Below are 23,601 nucleotides of genomic sequence, written 5' to 3' on the forward strand. Positions count from 1 at the left end.
CCTGCACTCAATAGGGTGTCCGTAAATGTTAACGTGATTTATTCATGTACAGTTGCCACATACAATGCCGCAGACTAATTCTTCTTTTGTTTCACACCTGGGATGCAAAGTATTCTGTCAGTATATTACTATTGATGTACAGTTGTTGTTTTACTACTGATGTTTATTTGGGGTTTTTTGGAGCCAGATACAATGCTGCTGAGTGCTGACTATTCCAGGGCTGCACGATATTGGAAATAAAGGACATTGTGATGTTTTTGTAACCCTGCAATATACAATGGGTACGGAAAGTATTCAGACCCCTTTACATTTTTCACTCTTTGTTATATTGCAGCCATTTGCTAAAATTATTTAAGTTCATTTTTTCCCCTCAATGTACGCACAGCACCATATTGACAGAAAAAAACTGAATTGTTGAAATTTCTGCAGATTTATTAAAAAAGAAAAACTGAAATATCACACAGCCATTAAGTATTCAGACCCTTTGCTCAGTATTTAAAACAAGCACCCTTTTGAGCTAATACAGCCATGAGTCTTTTTGGGAATGATGCACCAAGTTTTTCACACCTGGATTTGGATATCATCTGCCGTTCCTCCTTGCAGATCCTCTCCAGTTCTGTCAGGTTGGATGGTGAACGTTGGTGGACAGCCATTTTCAGGTCTCTCCAGAGATGCTCAATTGGGTTTAAGTCAGGGCTCTGGCTGGGCCATACAAGAACAGTCAGGGAGTTGTTCTGAAGACACTCCTTCCGTTATTTTAGCTGTGTGCTTAGGGTCATTGTCAAGTTGGAAGGTGAACCTTCAGCCCAGTCTGAGGTCCTGAGCACTTTGGAGAAGGTTTTCGTCCAGGATATCCCTGTATTTGGCCGCATTCATCTTTCCTTCGATTGCAACCAGTCGTCCTGTCCCTGCAGCTGAAAAACGCCCCCATAGCATGATGCTGCCACCACCATGCTTCACTGTTGGGACTGTATTGGACAGGTGATGAGCAGTGCCTGGTTTTCTCCACACATACCGCTTAGAATTAAGGCCAAAAAGTTGATCTTGATCTCATCAGACCAGAGAATATTATTTCTCACTATCTTGGAGTCCTTCAGGTGTTTTTTTTTTTTTTTTTTTTTTAGAAAACTCAATGCAGGCTTACATCGGTCTTGCACTGAGGAGAGTCTTCCGTCGGGCCACTCTGCCATAAAGCCCCGACTGGTGTCGGGCTGCAGTGATGGTTGACTTTCTAGAACTTTCTCCCATCTCCCGATTGCATCTCTGGAGCTCACCCACAATGATCTTTGGGTTCTTCTTTACCTCTCTCATCAAGGCTCTTCTCCCCCGATTGCTCAGTTTGGCCGGATGGCCAGCTCTAGGACTGGTTCTGCTCGTTCCAAACGTCTTCCATTTAAGGATTATGGAGGCCACTGTGCTCTTAGGAACCTTAAGTGCAGAAGAACTGTTTTTGTAACATTAGGCAGATCTGTCCCTTGCCACAATTCAGTTTCCGAGTTGTTCAGGTAGTTCCTTTGACCACATGATTCTTATTTGCTCTGATATGCACTGTGATCTGCAAGGTCTTATATAGACAGGTATGTGGTTTTCCTAATCAAATCCAATCAGTATAATCAAACATAGCTGGGCTCCAATGAAGGTGTAGAACCATCTCAAGGATGAACAGAAGAAATGAACAGCACCTGAGTTAAATATGTGTGCCACAGCAAAGGGTCTGAATACTTATGGCTGTGTGATATTTCAGTTTTTCTTTTTTAATAAATCTGCAAACATTTCAACAATTCCGTTGTCTTCTGTCAATATGGGGTACTGTGTGTACATTAATGAGAAAAACAATGAACTTAAATGATTTTAGCAAATGGCTGCAATATAACAAAGAGTGAAAAAATTAAGGGGGTCTGAATACTTTAGCTATCGCAGCCGATTTCCTAGATCGGGCCCGACATAATTTGTCGGGAACGACCAAATTTCTTGTAGTGTGACATAATCCATGACCAACAATTTGGGCCTACGATAACCCTATGACGTCAAAAAGAAAAGTCTAGCATGTTTGATTTTTTTGGATATCTTCTGTGTAGAGTGAGGTATCAACGACAACTCTCCGACCGCACACCTTGACCAATAGGATTGTGTATTGTCACTGGCCCATTGCCTCCCGTGCTTGCTGTTGTCAACATACTTGCACACCGTTGTCAATATTTTTTCACGTGCACGAACCAATGTTTACTAACGCTTTAGATTCGACAGAAGGCCGGCATGTTTACGTACAACTGTTAGTGTCTCCTAATCTTTGATATTTACATATTTAATTTATACTTTTTCTTCTCTATATACCATAGTTTTATTTAGCTTCTTTATACTGATGTTTATTATTTATACCGTCTTTTGTAGTACCGCGGGCCCTTGAGTACCATAATTTCAATCCTCTGTATGTGCTACGCATATTGTAGAATTGACAATAAAAGTACCTTGTACCTTGTAGACTGGTGACACGTTATCTTGTTCCATCTCTCCGACAGTGTTTGATTTGACAAGAAAAAGCCCAGTGATCATAAAAGACGGGATGTGGTAGTATCGGAATAGATGTGTAGTGTTGCCACTGTCTGCCCGAGATACGGCAAGGTTTGATGGCAGTAGTCTGACATAGTGCAATCGTGAAGGACCAAATTTGTCTTGTAGTCTGATCCAGGCATAAGACCTTCCACTTTTACCTCTGATGAAGTCCTTTGTTGTGTTAGCAGTGTGTTTGGGGTTATTATCTTGTTGCATGATGAAGCGTCTCCCGATTAGTTTGGATGCATGCTTCTGTGACTTGCCAGACTTCAGAATTCATTCTGATGCTACCATGGAGTTACATCATCAATAAAGACTAGTGAGCCCGTTCCTGAAGCAGCCGTGCAAGCCCAAATCATGAGATTACCTCCACCATGCTTCACAGAAGAGTTTGTGTTTTTTGGATCATAAGCAGATCCTTTCTTTCGCCATACTTTGGCCTTGCCATCACTTTGGTCAAGGTTAATCTTGGTCTCAGCAGTCCATATAACTTTGTTCCAAAACTTTTGTGGCTCATCTGTGTACTTCTTCGCAAAATCCAATCTGGCCTTCCGATTCTTTTTGCTGATGAGTGGTTTGCATCTTGTGGTATGTTTTCAGACCCCCTTTGTTATATTGCAGCCATTTGTTAAAATCATTTAAGTTCATTGTTTTCCTCATTAATGTACACACAGCACCCCATATAAATAAAACGTAATTGTTTACATTTTTACTGATTTAAAAAAAAAGAAAAACTGAAATAATCACACAGCCATATGTATTCAGACCCTTTCCTGTGACACTCATATTTAACTCAGGTGCCATTTCTTCTGATCATCCTTGAGATGGTTTTTCACCTTCATTGGAGTCCAGCTGTGTTTGATTATACTGATTGGACTTGATTAGGAAAGCCACACACCCTTCTATATAAGACCTTACAGCTCACAGTGCATGTCAGACCAAATGAGAATCATGAGGTCAAAGGAACTGCCTGAAGAGCTCAGAGACAGAATTGTGGCAAGGCACAGATCTGGCCAAAGTTCCTAAAAAAGTCTCTGCTGCACTTAAGGTTCCTAAGAGCAGAGTGGCCTCCATAATCCTGAAGTGGAAGACGTTGGGACGATCAGAACCCTTCCTAGAGTTGGCCGTCCGGCCAAACTGAGCAATTGGGGGAGAAGAGCCTTGGTGAGAGAGGTAAAGAAGAACCCAAAGATCACTGTGGCTGAGCTCCAGAGATGCAGTCGGGAGATGGGAGAAAGTTCTAGAAAATCATCCATCAGTTGCAAGACACATGAAAGCCCGCATGGAGTTTGCTAAAAAACAAAAAAAAACAAAAAAAAAAAAAAAAAAACACTTGATGGTGAGAAATCAGATTCTCTGGTGTGATGAGACCAAGATAGAAATTGTTGGCCTTAATTCTAAGTGGCATGTGTGGAGGCACTGCTCATCACCTGTGCAATACAGTCCCAACAGAGAAGCATGGTGGTGGCAGCATCATGCTGTGGGGGTGTTTTTCAGCTGCAGGGACAGGGATGAATGCGGCCAAGTACAGCGATATCCTGGACGAAAACCTTCTCCAGAGTGCTCAGAACCTCAGACTGGGCTGAAGGTTCACCTTAAAAAAAAGACAACGACACTAAGCACACAGCTAAAATACCGAAGGAGAGGCTTCAGAACAACTCTGTGACTGTTTTTGAATGGCCCAGCCAGAGCCCTGACTTAAACCCAATTGAGCATCTCTGGAAAGACCTGAAAATGGCTGCCCCCCAACGTTCACCATCCGACCTGACAGAATTGGAGAGGATCTGCAAGGAAGAATGGCTTCACAGCTCTCACAATAGTTCTGTCATCAACTGCTGTTGATACCCTTGGCCGCCCTGCAGGCAATTTAGAATCTTCACTCAAGCGACCATGCATGTTTTTTTTTTGGGGGGGGAGACCGGAGTACCCGGAGAAACACAGGCTTGGGCGGATTTGAACCCGGGTCCTCAGAACCGTGAGGCAGATGTGCTAACCAGTCGTCAACCGCGCCGCTGAGACTTTACTAATCGAAACAAAAAGAAGACAAACTACTGACGATGAACTTTCCTAAAAGAACAATATTTAGTTAGTTATCCATCCATTTTCTGTACCGCTTATCCTCACTAGGGTCGCGGGAGTGCTGGAGCCTATCCCAGCTATCTTCGGGCGAGAGGTGGGGTACACCACAAGCTGGTTCCCAGGCAATCGCAGGGCACATATAAACAAACAACCATTTGATGTGTCGGATAAAATATTCTTTTCACATCTGTATTATTTTATTTGAGAATCTTTTAATGTCTGGAGAATTTACTGGTAGAAGTTTGCTGTTGCTTAACTGCTTCAAATAGCTAAAACACACAGACTGTACAAAATGTACACGAGAGCGGACTAACAAACAAACTGACGTGTAAGTGGACAAATGCGCTGACAAAAAATGATAAACATACAACTGATGAAGTCACAAATGTGCAAACTAAATAAATAAATGTAATGAACTAGATACATGTGCAAAGGGACCAACAGAATAACAAACTGACAAATAGACTAATACAAAATTTGTAAACTGACAGACAAGCAAACAAACTGAAGTGCCAATAGACTAATGAGCCAACTAACTAATAAATGAACAAACAACAAAAGAACCAACGGGCTAACAACTGACCTAACAAACTAAAAAAATGTAGGAATAGACAAAGACGTGTGAGCGGAACAACAAACTTCCAAATGAAGGGGCGTGCAGACAGTAACTAATAAAAACTAACAATCACAAAAATGAACGTGAAGACTAACCAACTACCTACAATTTAATGATACCGCAGAGGTTGCTCAACTTGCTTCAAGACAAGACCAACAAACAATTTCAAAAATCTAATCTAATCTATGATGCACATCGCTAAACCGAATTTTACCCATTTTCACAGTATATTTCAGGTGAACAGGGAAAATGATCATGATGGCATGATTCATATCACACACAAAAAAACAACTGAAAATGTGCTGTTAAGTACAGGCTACAAAGCAAAACCACATTTGACTCGCCACTGCATATTTTTCTTCATTTGATGTTTTGTGCAACCACAGAAGAGTAGGGGAAAGGGACCCTAGTATAGCAAAACAAACTTCAACCATAAACCTCTGACAAGACACGCTACCCAGTCAGAGCTCATCACAATCAGACGGTGTGTCACAGAACCCAATCAAAGGCCGCATAATTATAGTGGCCCCGTCGCCACAACCAAACCAGTAATGTTCTCTTTCAGGCATTCCACAGATGGGTGTGACTGTTCAATTAAAGTATCCATGAATGTCCCTGCTTTACACAGTTGACCCTGTCATTACCAGCCCAATCAGCCACTGTGAACAGGTTGCGGGGATGTGGACTTAAAGTACTGTCACAATACTGAAGGATTTTTTTTTTTTTTTTTTTTTTTATAGATGCAACAACTTTGTGAACAAAGACAAAAATATAACAATGAACATACGGGCTTTATTGATGACAATTGGTGAGTTGAATCAATCGCAGTTATAAACACACACCATTAATTATGAGATCAGCATTTCTTACCTAAACCCCTTTCACACTGCCTGGAAAAGCTAGAATTTTTCCAATGATTTTCCAGGTCACTGTTCTGTTGAAACAGCACTTAACTAAGTCATCCTGCCAACTTTTGGACTTCAGAGATAGTATCAGAGCAGAAATAGATCAGAAACAGGACAATATTTGAGTGTAATGAAATGGCAGAAAGGCTAACCAGGGGTGTTCTCCCAAGCCTTCAGATCACTTATCTACTTATCTGGTACATCATCCATCCATCCATTTTCTGAGCCGCTTCTCCTCACTAGGGTCGCGGGCGTGCTGGAGCCTATCCCAGCTGTCATCGGGCAGGAGGCAGGGTACACCCTGAACTGGTTGCCAGCCAATCGCAGGGCACATAGAAACAAACAACCATTCGCACTCACAGTCATGCCTATGGGCAATTTAGAGTCTCCAATTAATGCATGTTTTTGGGATGTGGGAGGAAACCGGAGTGCCTGGAGAAAACCCACGCAGGCACGGGGAGAACATGCAAACTCCACACAGGCGGTCCACACCCGGGTCCTCAGAACTGTGAGGCTGACGCTCTAACCAGTCGGCCACCGTGCCGCTCTGGTACATCAAATTAATTTAATTAATTACTGGTACATGTATTCATGTTCAGCTTTTTCAGTACGGTACATTTGGAGGCTTACCAAGTTCTCAAACGCAACATAGAGTATTAGGTAAGAGACAGGAAGTGTAACTGCCCACTTACTCTAGCCACACGTTTAAGCCGTAAACAACTACAACGCAGCTCAGCCTTTGTCAAGCAGACATCCCGGCTAACGATATGCTTTTGGCAATACCTCACACTTGTAACTTGTTTGAAGCGGCATCATGTGGACATTAATATCAGTGCGACACCCCATAAAAAAATTAAAAAAATTGCCCTTTACACACAAATTTTGTATATGTAACATTTATTATATATCGCCGGCATCAGGCGGAATCCTCACATCTCTGAAACAATCTCTTTTCAGGAAACCAGAACAGCATTTGTTTGAGCCATTAACATTGCATAGTCAAAAAGAGCAAGCCATTTTCAACACTTTAGATTGGTCAACAATTTGTAAATATAACAGACCCACATGGCGACTGACCAATAGTATAAATTTGTGATATATAAAATGATTAAAAATGACTGATGTTTTTATAGCGTACTAATTCACACTGTTCAAACTGTTACTGTTTTACTTTTCTGCATTTTTTTTCGAAAAAGAAGAAACCATTGATGTTGCACTTCAATATTACTTAAAAATACTTAAGCTCGTATACAATTATCCCTCCTCTATAGCGGGGTTGCGTTCCAGACCATTCCGGCAACAGACGAAAGCCGAGAATTAGTGACCACATAATTATTATATTATTTGTCCTGAGATGCAAGTATTATTTTTGTCCACTTGGGGTCCCAATTCTTATATTACAAACAGAACTATGTGTGTGTGTTGGCGTGTATGTGCCTGCGCAAAGCGCGCGACACTCGTGGAATGCTATAACTCGTGCTGCCGAAGGGAAAAACTTCGCCGGAGACCAAGCACGAATGGCTGGCCAAAGTGCTCTACGTCAGAGGCTCCCGTGGGAAACTGGTCCTGACGTCCGAGCTCTAGCTGTGGTGGGACACCCCCCAAAACGCCGCTTTATTACACCCAGCCCCCCACCTCCTCCAAGGCCTTCTTCCACCACCGCTTCTTCCTCTGGGCGCGGTACAAGATGTGGGGGTTGAAGCTGGCCTGTCCACACTGCTAGCACCGGCTGACCGGAGGCTGGCTGTACCGGACCGTGCAGCGGGGGCTGGACCTCCAAGAGTGATACTTCATGGGCACGGAGTACCTGGAGTGCAACGGCTGCCGCCGGAAGTACTCGGCCTGGGAAGAATCCATCATCCAGCAGATGAGCATGTACCAACAGCTGAAGTTCCAGGCCGTCCTCACGTAGAAGTAAGAAAGGAACCGACCGGTGGTCGTCGGCTCAGCCTCGCACATCGCCGCATCACTTTGCTTCCCGCTAGATTGGCCTTCGACTGGAAGGTGGTGCACATGTTGAAGGACCGCTCGTTGGGCAACGCCGTCACCAGCCTGCGACAAATCAAGCACGGCACACCTTGGAGTGGTTGAGGCACAGCTTGGAGTACCTCTCCGTGCTGGACCAGCTGGGTGTTCCCAGCCCTGTGCCCCGCGCAGTCTGGTTTCTGGCCGCCTTCGTGATGGCGGTGCTTCCACACCTTCCTGAGAACAAGGCCCGCATCACATCGGTCTTCGGGAACGTGCTGCAGATGGACTCCACCAAGAAGGTACGTAGTCGTCCGAGGGTGCACGTTTCCATTGCTGCCACGCCGCCCGCTGCTGACACTCAGCCCATGCCTTTGCGCTTTCAGATGGTCAAGAAGCTTGCGGGGGCGGCCGCCGGAACCGCCGCCTGGGTCACCAACGCAGAGAACGAGCACAGGCAGGAGCTCATGTCCGGGCTCACTGTCGCCGAGGGCGTAGGGCTGTCGAGCGGACTGATGCGGCGGTACAGGGAGGCGGGACAGCTTCTGTACGTGGACCGCGACTGCTGCTCCGCCACCGGGAAGAGCAAGGTAGGTGAAATTTATTCTTCGGCGCGCAAGCTCTTTTGCGTCACACTCTAACGCTCTCTCTTTTCCCGCGTGCCTTAGGTCGCGGCCATGTTCGCCGATTGGAAGGAGCTGATGGTGCGGCTGGACGTGTGGCACCTCATGCGGCGCTTCGCCAGGGGGGTGACCACAGACGGCCACATCCTCTACGGTCCCTTCATGGCCCGGCTGTCCCTGGCCATCTTCGAGTGGGACGCAGAGGACAGCAACCTGCTGAGATGGGCCAAGCAGCCTGTGGACGGCAGCCGACCGGTCACTCTTTCGGTCAAGGAGCTGGCCCGACACTGCCGTCGCCGCACCAGAGGGGCCGAGGAGACGGAGCGGCTCATCCATGAGGTGCTGGACCACTTCTGGGAGGCCAAGGATACCATGGGCATGGCTCTCCTAGACCAGGCCAGGACTCGGCACATCTGTTACACGCAGTGCCAGCACATGGCCTGCATCCAGGACCCGCCCGTCGTCACCTTATACACCAAGGCGGGGGAGGTGACGAGAGGCGGCATCAAGCTTCCGATCTTCAGGTGCGCGTGAGGCTCCACTTCCCTGGAGTGCTTCCACCTCCACCAGTGCCGCTTCATTCCAGGTGAGGAGCGCAAGCCTTTTGTGGCGGGGGTCGTTGGCGGGCAAGCGTAACTCTCCTTCTGTCCTCTTTGGCAGGCACCGTGGCCAACGCCCTCCACTTCCAGGTCTACCTGCTGGAGGGCTTGACCCGGTGGACCAAGCCAGGGCAGCCTTGGTGGGGGGCCCGTCGACGACCTTGACACGCTGCTACAACTCCCGCCTGCTCGACGCTTTCCAAAAGCTGACGCAGAAGCTGCTGAACCGCACGGTGGTGGAAAACTACACCCCGCCGGGGGAGTACAGCGGTAAGCAGTCGGGACGAGCCAGGCTGACCGACCGCCTCGCTCTCTGTCGCACCAACGCGGCGTGTTCTGACTTGAGATTGCTCACGATTAGGGGAGCTCATCGGCTTAGACTACCTGTACGACCGGCGCCGCACTCCACCCGGAACCCGGTCGTGACAAGGAGGTGTAGGAGGAGGACCTGACCGCTTGGATGGACAAGGTGGTGGAGGAGGAGGAGGACGACAACGGGGCGGTCAATGTGGAAGACCTGGACGAAGGAGACCCGGAGTTCATGGCCTTGACAGACTGCCAAGACAGGGGCAGGGGCAGGGACAGGGTGGCTGCGCCCCCACCACGTCCAGACGCCTTCGTAGAGGATGTAGGCCTCTCCATGCATTTGTCTTTTTTGCTGACATAGCCAGTTTGACCAAAAGCCGCCTGTTTGATGCAGGACGTCCTTGGACCGGACAGACACAGGGGCTACCAGCACGTCTACCGCCTGGCGTCGCCGCTAGTGGAGCTTCGCCTATACTCCGTTGTCACGCAGTCGCAGGTGGCCAACATAAGGGATCTGTGGCTGAAGTTGGACTCCAGGGACAAGGCCCGCATTGCCCTTCCCACACGGCACAAGGACAGGTTGTACAAGGGCCGCTTCAAGAGCTCGGCCAGACATCGCCACTCGACGGACCTGGACAGTGCCAAACGGTACGTGCGGTTTGTCCTCTAAGGTATGTCGGAGTTTTCCAGGCTGGCAACTCACGTGGCAGCGTTTTCTGTGGATAGTCTCTCCATCGGACAGGGCAAAGAGGTGGCTCCCCGAGTGTGAGCAGGTTGATGGAGGCCAGAGTATTAAAAATGACAAGGACAGTGCTAAACAACAGGCCCAAAGGAGCAACACTGACATGCAAATGGCAGTAAATGAAGCTAATGGCAGGCTGACCAACAAGCCGATTTGTTTGGTTTTATCTGTATTCCCTGTGGGCTGAGGTTAAAAATACAACCTTAAAAAAATAAAATAAAATACATTTAAAAAATCCCTTTCCCGTAACTCACAGAAGACTTCCTTTGTACTTTAATGATGTGCTTTCATCTCCTCCTGAGATACAAAGCACCGGAAAAAAAACACCTCCCATGCTTTTCGGGAGGAGGTTATCCCCGCATGCACGGACATGGAGCCCACGTCGTGCGATGGGAACATGCCGAAATGTCTGTAGCGTGAGGAAAGACACCAAGACAAATAGGGGACGTAAACACAGAAGAATGTCGCTCTTACTGCAAAATAGAAAAGAAAAAAAAAAAAACTTTCCCAGAAGAGCAAACGCACTTTGAAGACTTTTTTTTTTTTTTTTTGTACTTGTCATACTGTTATGAATGAGTGCACGTCAATGAAAACAACACTTGTGCTTTTATGGCGCTGATGAATGGACAACCTGCTCTGGAAATAGAAATGACTAAGGCGCGTTAAGACAACAGAGCTCAGATAAGAAGACCAGAGCAAACAAACCAATGTGCTCACAAACTAACAAATAGGGATACCAGTATCGGTATTAGTGCCAATACTGTATGTCTAAACAGAAATACTGGTAAAAATACACCCATGCTACCCACCGATACCACAAGACCAGCCTTACATATACAGCAGACGGTAATTTCCGGGTAGGAGCCATGTCAGCCGTGTGGCGATATAGTGAAGTCTTGAGATCAAGTAAACTGACTTACGAGTTTTTCGAGCTGTCATTTGGCCGATTGTTTGGTTTGACTTGGAAGCACAAATTCAAGATACGAGGGCTGTATGGTGGCAGTGAACTCAACTCACATCACTTCCCAATAATCAGCACTTCGGCAAATAGTGAACAATGGGAAAAAATAGTCTTCAAACTGTTTGATTACACTCACAGTTGAAGTTTATTGTCGAACTAAAGAAAACAATGTGAATTACACATCGTTTATTTAAAACGACCAAATAACTGCTGAAAGAAAGGTGTCGCTAGCTTAATGCTAACACACAATGGAAAACGCCAATGGCATGCTAACGATTAGCATCGATAGCAGCAGTTTTGGAAACGTTGGGGCAGCCGTGGCCAAGAGGTTAAGATAATCGCCTGCCACCATGGGCACCCCGATTTCAAGTCACCAACTGGCAGAAGAATGTGGGCGCACAAAAAAAAGAAAGAAAAAAAAGGCTTGACAAAGCTTGAGCGGATGCAGCAACGAACCACCCACACCAAACATCCCCTGGACCGACGCCTGTGATGCCCTTGAGCTAGACACCGATACCCCAAACTGCGATTAAAAAAAAAATGGCTCTGTAGCGCCCCCGACAGAGCACTATCTGCAAAAAGTTTTGCATAGGTCTATGAAAACTGGGGGACACGTGTAGCACCACGAGACGTACAAAACGTCAGCAGAAGCCATTTCTTAAAATACACAGGAAGTGAGTTATGTATTTTTTTTAATGTGCAATTTTGGCATATTTTTGCACATTCACTTGGGTCATTTTTCGTGAACTTGTCCTAGAGCTTTCACCCGATTGACTTTAAACTTGGTCTATACCATATCGCCATACTATATTATGGGGGCGGGGCACCACATTTTGCATATCAAATTTCCTTCACCACAAAACAGGAAATGCTTACTTAATATCTCCGCTGTACATGGGTCCAAAAACATCCCCAACTTCGCATTTCATTACAGTCACACCCTGAATACATCTGTATGACAATATTTTGTTATTCATATAGCACCACCTAGTGTCTTCCTTTACATTTTAATATACTGCGCCGAGCACGTTAAGCAGATTCACCTGAAATTTTGTCAGCAAAGCCTCAACACGATCATGCTTTGTTAAAAAAAATAATAATAATTTTGACTTTCCAGCAGAAGGCGTGGAGAATTTTGATGATTCCATGACATCAAAAGGTGTTGGAATGGTCATAATTTCACACACTTGATGACATGGTATCTATGGAAACAAATTAATCATTCTAATAGCGCCACCTACTGTTTTTCTACATGAAATCTGTTGTTTTGTTCGTCTAAATGTAAACATGAGTAGCACACCGTTTGCCTTCAGGGTAACAATGGCCTTCCCAACATGGCCGCCACGTAGGCACGACGATCACCGGGGCTGCCTTATCTAGTGTTAATACCTATGCCCGGGAAGCCCAATAGAAGACGACGTGTGAGGTCATGTGACTTTCTTGTGTGATTGGTGAACGAGACGTAAAATGTCACTCGCGCTTAAAATAGATTGGCGCAAACAGCGTACAATGCGGAAGTCGAAGTCGTCTCACGCACAAAATAGTTGATAAATAAGCAATAATTGATCCATAAAAGTAGCGAGGGACATTTAATTGTAATGAAGTAAAGGTACCGTTAATTTTTAACAGCAAAATTAATATTCAGAAATTACATCTGGGCGGCACAGTAGCCGACTGGTTAGAGCGCCTGCCTCACAGTTCTGTGGACCGGGGTTCAATCCCCGGCCCCACATGTGTGGAGTTTGCATGTTCTCCCCGTGCCTGCGTGGGTTTTCTCCGGGCACTCCGGTTTCCTCCCACATCCCAAAAACATGCATGGTAGGTTAATTGAAGACTCTAAATTGCCCATAGGTGTGAATGTGAGTGCGAATGGTTGTTTGTTTATATGTGCCCTGCGATTGGCTGGCAACCAGTTCAGGGTGTACCCCGCCTCCTGCCCGATGATAGCTGGGATGGGCTCCAGTACCCCCGCGACCCTAGTGATGATAAGCGGCTCAGAAAATGGATGGATGGATGGAAATTACATCTGTGGGAGGGATGATGGATGTGTGGAATGGAGCAAGCTCAGGGGTGGGCAAACTACGGCCCGCGGGCCACATAAAACATAAAACACAAACCTGATATGAACCCAATCATTACCCTCACCCCCAACATTGAGATTGTTGCGTTAGCTATCGCTAACCCCAAACCCTATCCTTCCCTAACGCTAAGCCTGATCCAAACAGTAATCTATCCATCCATCCATCCATTTTCCATACCGCTTATCCTGACTATGGTCGCGGGGGTGCTTGAACCTATCCCAGCTGACTCTTGGCAAGCGGTGAGGTATACCCTAGACCACGTATGGGTAAACTACGGACTGCGGGCCACATCTGGCCCGTTGATCATTTCAATCCGGCCTGCCAAAGATTGGTACACAAATGCCCAAATCAGATAAAAAAAAATGACTAAATTCATTTGACCTTATCCTGTAATGCCGAGTGATTCCACCAGGTTGTGCTGTAATGCCCAGTGGTTCCATCAGGTAGTGCAGTAGGTGCAGTGTTACGATGACTTGACATTGGCTGTTCTGTTTTTACTCTGCTACTGCTCTGAACCCTTCAACCATGAGTGGGCCAAAGAAATGAAAAGTCGACTGTGCAGTGTTTAATATAGAATGGACTACTAAATACTTTTTCACTGAAGTCCGGTATGTCTAATTTGTTAAGAAACCATTGCGGTTTTAGAGAACTATAACATGACCAGTCACTTCTCTACAAAGCATGCTGATTGCGCTCACAGCAGATCAATACAGGAACTCATGGCTACGGCTCAGCGGTTAAAATCAAGCTTGCAGGCTCAGCAAAATACCTTTATCTGACAAACTGCCATACAAGATTCAGTCACACAAGACCCTGAAACAGCGCCACGGGAGCTGCAGATAGAAATGATTGATCTCCAATGTGACACTGTCTTAAAAGAGAAGTTCAAACTGGATCAGTTTTATGCTTCATTAAGCGCAGACAAATTTCCCAAAATCCGGAAGATGGCACAGAGGATGCTGGTGGTGTTTGGCTCCACATAAGTGTGTGAACAGACTTTTAGTGTGATGACCATCAACAAAACATCCTACAGATCCCAACTGAGTGATGAAGACCTCAGATGTATTCTGAGAATTGCCACAACGACAACACCAGACTTTGATGCACTGGCAAAAAAAGGTGATCAACAAAACAACACTGTTCCCATTAAAAGTAAATCTAAGTCGTAACACTACAATGTATTTTTTTTTTTTTATGTAAGCATCTGGCCCCACCTGTCAAACTTTAAAAGTCAATGTGGCCCCTGAGCCAAAAATTTTGTACACCCCTGATCGAGCTGCCAGCGTTCAAGGAGTACGAAACAGCCTATGACGTCAGCGACAATCACCACCCCCCCCGCACCCCACCGCGAATTTCACCGAAAGGCAGCTGATTTGCATGTATGTATATTACAAAACAAATTAAATTCCATATTATCACAGTGTGATCGTACAGTGTTTTAATATCGTGCAGCCCTACAGAGTACAGTGTAGGGCTGCCCCACTATTTGAGAAGCACTGCACTAAGGCAAATGGTAAGGCCAGTGTCATGGCAGAAAGTCTCCACTAGGGTTGAGAGTAGGGCTGCATGATTATGGCCAAAATAATCATCACGATTGTTTTGATCAATATTGTAATCACGATTATTAATCATGATTATTCCTCATGTTAAGGAAAAATCTTGATTTTTCTTGCATTACTTTTTAACAAACAATATGTAACCCTAGTGAGGAGAAGCAGCTCAGAAAATGGATGGATGAATATGTAACAGTTTTCTGTTGAAAATGAATCTTTTAAAAATAATAAATGATCGGTAATTTTTAAAATGTACCCAAAAAAAAATCTACTTTAGCAAGGGCTAAATGAATAAATGTGTTCTTACAAAGTGCAATGACGAATTGCAACTTAATGGAAGCAAATACAGTTAATGCAAAGAAGGCAATAACATTAGGCTGCAAACACCGACTTTTCATTTGAAAATCCCTGTCGTTAATATAGTGAATTGTCAATTATATCTCCGTTAACCATTGGTCAGTAATGCACGGTCACAAACTGCAAAGAACGACAGTTGTGATTTCCCTCTCTATTTATTGCTGGCGGTTTTTTTTCATTGCAGTCAGGCAAGCCAAAAACTTTAAGTCAAGGGAGCCGCTACAACGATTGTTAATAGGGTCTTACCGTGACACGCTGCCTCTCCGCCAACGTGCTGAGAGGAATAACTACAAAATAAAAGCTTCAAATATTACTACATTGGACAATGCCATTTCAGGCTATTATTTTGAAGTTGGCAGTAAAGCGTACTGCCGGAGCTGAATGAAGCCGTAAGCATGCGTACAAATTGATGTACGAATGGACCAACATACAAATAAACCAGGGAAGGACAAACTAACTAACTGATGTGCAAATGGGCCAAACAAATGACAAACTAACAGACGAAACGATTGAAGGAATGAAACTAACTGACGCGCTAATGGACTACCAAACAGACAAAAGCACTAATAAAACAAGTGGACAGACGAAAAAACTGACAAAGAAACAAATGAAGTGCCGTGCGAAATGACGAAAACCCTAACTAATTAACAGATCAATAAATGATCAAGGCGGCACGGTGACGACTGGTTAGAGCGTCAGCCTCACAGTTCTGAGGACCCGGGTTCAATCCCCGGCCCCGCCTGTGTGGAGTTTGCATGTTCTCCCCGTGCCTGCGTGGGTTTTCTCCGGGCAGTCCGGTTTCCTCCCACATCCCAAAAACATGCATTAATTGGAGACTCTAAATTGCCCGTCGGCATGACTGTGAGTGCGAATGGTTGTTTGTTTCTATGTGTCCTGCGATTGGCTGGCAACCAGTTCAGGGTGTACCCCGCCTCCTGCCCGATGACAGCTGGGATGGGCTCCAGCACGCCCACGACCCTAGTGAGGAGAAGCGGCTCAGAAAATGGATGGATGGATAAATGATCAAACTAATACATGTGCGAACAGGCTATCACAAAAAGACCGACGTGCAAAACACTAACAAACTTACTAATAATCTGACAGACCAACAAATGAACAAACTAATAAATGTGTAAACAGATTAACAAACGGTCTGACATTTGAATGGCCCAACACACAAATAAATGTGCGTGTGGGGGAGACAAAAAAAATCAATCAAAATCAATCTGTGAATTGACTAACAAATGAACAGACATGCCAATAGACTAACAGACTAACTAATAAACTGACAAATGAAGTGAAGTGCGAATGAACTCAGAAACAAACTGACTAGCTCATAAAAAAATTGGGACACAATCTGATGTACGACTGTACCAGAGAATCAACAAAAAGACTAACAAAACAAATGAATAAACTAACAGTAACAGACTAACAAACTACCAAACGCAGTGACTTGCGAATTAAACAAACAAACGAACAGACAACCTCATAATAAAATTGGGAACAGACAAACTGATATGCGAATGGCCTAACAAACTAATAAACAGACTGAAAAAATATGCCAAGAAACTGACAAAAAACTGATGCCCAAATGAACTAACGAATGTGCCAACAGACTAACAAACTAATACACGAACAAACAACCATGTGAACAGACTTGCACGAGAGAGCAATATTGTTGTTATATAAACCCAGCTAGCTGTGCTAATTTAGCGCACTAGCAACCATGGACTAAACCCCCCAAAAAACTTATTTTGACTCTTTTAGTATTTTTCTCTGGTTTATTTGCATTCTTTGCTATAATCTATAATCACAGAGATGGTGCTAATAAAACACCTGCTCGTTATTGTGACTCACAGAGTCAAATATTCAATAATAATCCCTCCAAAAATGTCCTTTGACTGTGGCGACTCTTTGGCTTTCTTCCTCACCTGCCGCCCCTCTGACAAACATCACGTCTCATAGACTCAACACGGCAGAGTTTACAGGCGAAAAGACCACGTTTATCAGGCGCCTTCCTGTTACGCTTGACCTCCTTGTGTCTGGATGATTGTGAGGGGAGGACGTATTGACAAAATACCACTATAATCCAACTATATAAACTCAGCCAAATCAAAAAACTACTCTCCCGTAAGTCAATTTAGACAATAGTCCCTGCATTCCAAATACACAACAGACCTCCAAAAGTTCCAAGGTCCTAGTTCATCCATTTAAGAGCAGAACCTCTTGTGCATGACATTTGCATCCTATGCAAACTTGAGCCTGCTCTGCGACTCTTTCACGTCATCAGATGAACGAAAACATCAACATGCTGAGTCTGCAAGCGATACAACTGGTCACCAGGGAAACACAACACACACTGATGGCCAAAAGCAAAACAAGTTATTCCAAACGCCGCAGTCATAAAAATGAAAGGGCATGTTTTTGTGAACTAATTAACCAACAGACTACCAATGAATAAACAAACTGGTCAACAGACTGAAAAAGTACCTAAAAAACATGAACAAACAAAAAGACAAACCATTGAACGAACAAATATGCCAATGGACCAACCAAGCAACTGAATAATAATCGGACAAAGAAATAAACTAACAAACATGCTAATGGTATAACAATTAAACTAAATAAATTGTAAATGCTTGAGCCAGACAAACACAAAAACAGCCACACTCACAGCACACGTTTGCAGATAGCCAAGAGCGTAGCGATTAATGTAAAAGACTGGAGTCATAAAGGATCTCAAAGGGCCTGTTCATGTGGAGGAGCTTCATTAAAAGCATTTTACTACAACTTTTATTTGCCATGTCGAGGCGGCCAAGAGCAAAAGTGCAAAACAATATAAAAAAGGTGACTTATGGCTACAACTACAGTTTGTCCCTCTTACCTTTCTGGCAGTAGTTGGAGTTCCAGCAGCGGAAGCTGTAGTTGTTGTTGAACATTGTCTTGCGACATTGCGGGTTGTTCTCCATGATGCCCGGGCACACGTCGCTGCACTCTTTGGACTGCTTGTTTCCGGCAATGAAGTTGTTGAACTCGGCGTCCATGATGAGCGACCAGTCCACAGAATCCAGGTAGCACAGCTCCGGGTTCTTCTCGATGCGGATAGCGCCGCGGGTGATGTTACGGAGGTTGTACAGACCGATATCCTTCAGGCTGGTCATTTCGAAGATGACCAGGGCGTAGTTGTAGAAGAGGTTGCGGCCACGGATCACGGCCAGGTTGGGGAACAGTGTGCTCAGGCTGTCCAGGCCGGAGACCCGGAAAAGCAACAGGTAGTCTGTGATCACAGTCAGCTTGGGGAAGCTGAGCGAGCGGAAGATCTCCTGATTGTTATTCTTGTCGCCAATGAGGAGGATCTGCAAGTAGCCCTCCACCACCGTGCAGTTCTCCAGACGCCGGAATTCGCTGATGTCATTGCCGATGTCAATGCTTGGTCCGCAAACTGTGGGTGGAGAAATGATTTAAAAAAAATAATTTTAAAACACCATAAATTCCCACTGCACTTGGATTTACATGGATTTTATGACAATTTAGACAGATCATGGCAGCATAAAGTTGGGAAATCCTCAGATTGGAATCAGGCCATTTAGTTTTTAGATAAAAATTTAATATGATACTGAAAAAAATATGTCAGTAAAACTAAGGCACGAACGAAAAGGTCATTACTACGCCGACATTGCAATATGCCAAACATATATGTGAATAGACTACAAACTAACTGACATGCGAGTTGACTAACAAATTAACAAGAAAATGGAGAAATGTACAAACAGACTAACAAAGGTACAAAGTAACTCATAAAAAATTACTAAGAAGTAAGTAAATGAACTACTGAATATGCAAACGGGCTATGGAACTAACAAATTGATAAACTAACAGATTAACAAGTAGACAACAAATAAAAATGTAAACAGACTCAACGAATAAACAAACAAAGCAACGAATGAACAAAAAGAATAACAAATAAACAAATGTTCCGGTTTCCTTCCACATTCCAAAAACATGAATGGTAGGTTAATTGAAGACTCTAAATTGGCCGTAGGTATGAATGTGAGTGCGAATGGTTGTTTGTTTATATGTGCCCTTCAATGTGCTGGCGACCAGTCCAGGGTAAACCCCGCCTATCACCTGCAGTTAGCTGGGATATGCTCCAGCATACCCACAACCCTAATGAAGATTAGCGGTGTAGAAAATGGATGGATGGACAAACAGGTGAATGGGCTAACCAACATACTAACAAACGTGAACAGCAACAACCTAACCAAAAAACATTTGAACAGAGTAACAAACTAACTAACATACAAATTGACTAATCAACTAATAATGAACAAATAAATAAACCATCATACTAATAAACCAGAAAATTAACAAATGAACATGAAAACAGAATAACAAAGAAACAGACTAATAAGCGGACTAACAATAAAAAATCTGAACAGACTAAAAAAGTAACTGACGAACATGCGGACTAACATAAATGTGTCAACAGACTAACATAAAAACTAAGGCACTAACTAACTAACATGCGACTGGGCGAACAATCTACTGAACCAACAACCTAATAAACCAACAGACTGACAAACCTGAGAATGAACTGATGAAGGTGCAAACAAATTAACCAACTAACATGTCAATGGACTAATGGACTGGAACTAAATGTACTGGAACTAAAACTAACAATAAACAAAAGGTTAACAAACCAGAGAATGAAGGAACCTGTGAACAGACTACGAACTGACAAACTGTCAGACCAACAATATAACACTTGGACAAGTAAATGTGTAAACAAGACTAATAAATGCACAAACTAACAGACTAACAGAGACTCAAGTGAACTGAAAATTTTAACCAGGATACGCGCAGTGGCAATAACTGATGGGTTTTCATGGCTCCTGAGGCCTCACAAAAAGGTGATTATTTTATCAGAATAATTCTAACTACTCAATGTCAAGTAAGATTTTATAATTTTCTAGTTAATGGACAAATTGTTTTTTTAATGCGCATTTTGGTAGGTTGTTTCAAGTTGGAATTTAGACACTGGTATTGAATATGGGGCATTTGAAAATACATGTAAACAGACAAAATCTGGAAAAAAAAATACAAATAACACATTCAAAAAGTTTTATATGGTATTATACGCTGTCTTATTCTATTTATTTACATTCTTCACAATATAGCTTACTTAACGTATAACAAACAAAACAATGAAGTTCATTCCTGAACTGGAGCACTATTTAGAATGCCAGGCTTATCCAATACATTTCCCAAATATTGACAGTACACTTGGCCCGTGCACTTGTTGACAGAACATGTTTGCCAGGAGTGACAAAATAAATACTACGGTCATGTCCATTTGGAGTGCTTGCTTGAAAAGCGCGGCCCTGCCTTAAGCTTATTGTTTCTCATTAGCATCCACCTAGTACAATCACGATGTTCTGTTGATTTACTGCACCGGATCGTTGAGATGTCGACAAGTCGCCACATTAAAAGGAAGCACCATCCCAGATCAAACCACCCATGGAACACACACAAAAGATTTATTGTACATTTCGCAATGTTGTTATTCACGTAACTTTAATTTAAATGTTGATCAGGATGGGAGAACCTCTTTGAACGTTCTCAAATACGTTTTTTCTGCCAGTGTTGCATTGTGCAGAATAAGGTGCGGGAGAGTGATAGGAATAACTGTCCAACTGCAAAGTTGCCTTCTATACAAAAAAAAAAAAAAAAAAAAAAAAAAGAATTCTGCCAATTGCTGAGCTGTATATACCAAGATTTATGAAATGCAGGTGTGGGCAATTCATTTTCCAAAGGGGCCATGTGAGAAAGTAGAATGGTTGTCGAGGGCCACACCAACATGCTAACCTCAATTGTGTTCCATATCAATTTGATGTATTTTAATATAACTCATTACATTGTACACGTGCTCACGTGTACACGGATATACACATAAGTGTACATGTACATGTATATATGTACATTTATTTATGTACATTTACAACCCCAATTCCAATGACGTTGGGACGCTGTGTTAAACAAATAAAAACAGAATACAATGATTAGCAAATCATGTTCAACCTATATTTAATTGAATACACTACAAAGACAAGATATTTAATGTCCAAACTGATAAACGTTATTGTTTTTAGCAAATAATCATTAACTTAGACTTTTATGGCTGCAACACGTTCCAAAAAAGCTGGGACAGGGTCATGTTTATCACTGTTACATCACCTTTTCTTTTAACAACATTCAATAAACGTTTGGGTACTGAGGACAATAATTGTTGAAGGTTGCCATTCTTGCTTAATGTACAGCTTCAGCTGTTCAACAGTCTGGGGTCTCCATTGTCATATTTTACGCTTCATAATTTTCAATGGGAGACAGGTCTGGACTGCAGGAAGGCCAGTCTAGTACCCGAACTCTTTTACTATGAAGCCACGCTGTTGTATCACGTGCAGAATGTGGTTTGGCAGTGTCTTGCTGAAATAAGCAGGGGCGTCCATGAAAAAGACGTTGCTTGGAGGGCAGCATATATTTCTCTAAAACCTGTATGTACCTTTCAGCATTAATGGTGCCTTCACAGATGTGTAAGTTACCAATGCCATTGGCACTAACACAGCCCCATCCCATCACAGATCCTGGCTTTTGAACTTTACGTCCATAACAATCCGGATGGTTCTTTTCCTCTTTGGCCCGGAGGACACGACGTCCACAATTTCCAAAAACAATTTGAAATGTGGACTCGTCGGACCACAGAAAACTTTTCCACTTCGCATCAGTCCATCTTAGATGAGCTCGGGCCCAGAGAAGCTTGCGGCGTTTCTGGGTGTTGTTATAAATGGCTTTTGCTTTGCATAGTAGAGTTTCAAGTTGCACTTACGGATGTAGCGCCGAACTGTATTTACTGACATTGGTTTTCTGAAGTGTTCCTGAGCCCATGTGGCGATATCCTTTACACATTGATGTTGGTTTTTGATGCAGTGCCGCCTGAGGGATCGAAGGTCACGAGCATTCAATGTTGGTTTTCGGCCTTGCCGCTTACATGCAGTGATTTCTCCAGATTCTCTGAACCTTTTGATGATATTATGGACCGTAGATTATGAAATCCCTAAATTCCTTGCAATTGTACATCGAGGGACATTGTCCTTAAACTGTTCGACTATTTTCTCACGCAGTTGTTCACTAAGAGGTGAACCTCGCCCCATCTTTGCTTGTGAATGACTGAGCAATTCAGGGAAGCTCCTTTAATACCCAATCATGGCACCCACCTGTTCCTAATTAGCCTGTTCACCTGCGGGATGTTCCAAACAGGTGTTTGATGAGCATTCCTCAACTTTCTCAGTCTTTTTTTCCACCTGTCCCAGCTTTTTTGGAACGTGTTGCAGCCATAAAATTCTAAGTTAATGATTATTTGCTAAAAACAATAAACTTGAGTCACCGAGAACAACTTTTTTGGGTCTTCTCCATGTAATCGTACATGTGATAATAAACCCATGCCGATACAATCTCACCATCTTTGTTTGTCTGACAAAAAAAAATAAAAAATAGATCACCCGTTGACGGGTAAATATACGAGAAATGCTGAACCACTGCCAAGAAAACCAAACATTCTGTTCTTCTAATGTGCTGAATTTTTGACAGAAACAGAAATGTTCCCTCTCTACCGGAGGCGGGAGCTAGGAACACGCTTTTTTATTTTTCAGTCTGAAAAGAACACGCCGAACCTTCCTACTGGCAGCCCAACCTATTCCTGAGCTCCTCGACACGCTTTTGCAAATTATTATACTGGAAAAGACCCACGCAGTGCTTTGATAATCATTTACAGTCCCACCAAATGTTTGCTATTGTTACAAACGATAAGTGACCTCAGATGGATGCTGTGTTTTTCCATCCTTAAAGGCAAACAGTCTAACCTACAATTAATTCATAGAATGAAATAATTGTCTTTCCTGACACTGATGAGGATGAAAATATGATACATTTTTCATATTATTTTATCTTTATTATTCATATTTTATATATAGGCGGTACGGTGTACGACTGGTTCACAGTTCTGAGGAGCCGGTTCAAATCCGGCCTCGCCTGTGTGGAGTTTTCATGTTCTCCCCGTGCCTGCGTGGGTTTTTCTCCAGGTACTCCAGTTTCCTCCCACATCCCATGCAAACCCCAAACATGCATGGTAGGTTAAATGAAGCCTCTAAATTGCCCGTGCGTATGAGTGTGAATGTTTGTTTATACAGTACGTGCCCTGCGATTGG

General features: G+C 43.7%; 2 protein-coding genes across 4 annotated transcripts in view; one reads left to right on the plus strand and one right to left on the minus strand.

Annotated features, from left to right (window-relative positions):
- igf1rb (insulin-like growth factor 1b receptor) overlaps positions 1 to 23,601 on the minus strand; it is a 105,829-nt gene that overhangs the window by 69,768 nt on the left and 12,460 nt on the right. For both annotated transcript variants that reach the window (XM_061765436.1, XM_061765435.1), the window contains exon 2: positions 18,225 to 18,782. In XM_061765436.1, the coding sequence (XP_061621420.1) occupies positions 18,225 to 18,782 (558 nt within the window). The remainder of the gene's footprint in view (positions 1 to 18,224; positions 18,783 to 23,601) is intronic.
- On the plus strand, positions 8,295 to 10,160 carry LOC133474111 (uncharacterized). 2 transcript variants are annotated; one of them, XR_009787348.1, is made up of 6 exons: positions 8,295 to 8,420; positions 8,505 to 8,708; positions 8,787 to 9,327; positions 9,402 to 9,610; positions 9,702 to 9,968; positions 10,041 to 10,160. XR_009787348.1 is itself a non-coding variant. In XM_061765447.1 (3 exons), exons 1-3 carry the CDS (start codon positions 8,334 to 8,336, stop codon positions 9,273 to 9,275), a joined length of 780 nt encoding a protein of 259 aa, XP_061621431.1. In that variant the 5' UTR covers positions 8,295 to 8,333; the 3' UTR covers positions 9,276 to 9,378. The 2 variants fall into 2 exon arrangements, 1 of the variants encoding a protein (XP_061621431.1); XM_061765447.1 differs by lacking the exons at positions 9,402 to 9,610; positions 9,702 to 9,968; positions 10,041 to 10,160 and having other exon boundaries at positions 8,787 to 9,378.

Source organism: Phyllopteryx taeniolatus, chromosome 2, assembly GCF_024500385.1.
Source record: "Phyllopteryx taeniolatus isolate TA_2022b chromosome 2, UOR_Ptae_1.2, whole genome shotgun sequence".
Classification (NCBI taxonomy): domain Eukaryota; kingdom Metazoa; phylum Chordata; class Actinopteri; order Syngnathiformes; family Syngnathidae; genus Phyllopteryx; species Phyllopteryx taeniolatus.

Coding starts and splice junctions, on each gene's coding strand:
- LOC133474111 (XM_061765447.1), top strand. CDS start 8,334: ATGGCGGTGCTTCCACACCTTCCTGAGAACAAGGCCCGCATCACATCG. Junction 8,421..8,504: donor AGATGGACTCCACCAAGAAG/GTACGTAGTCGT, acceptor TTGCGCTTTCAG/ATGGTCAAGAAGCTTGCGGG. Junction 8,709..8,786: donor CCGCCACCGGGAAGAGCAAG/GTAGGTGAAATT, acceptor CGCGTGCCTTAG/GTCGCGGCCATGTTCGCCGA.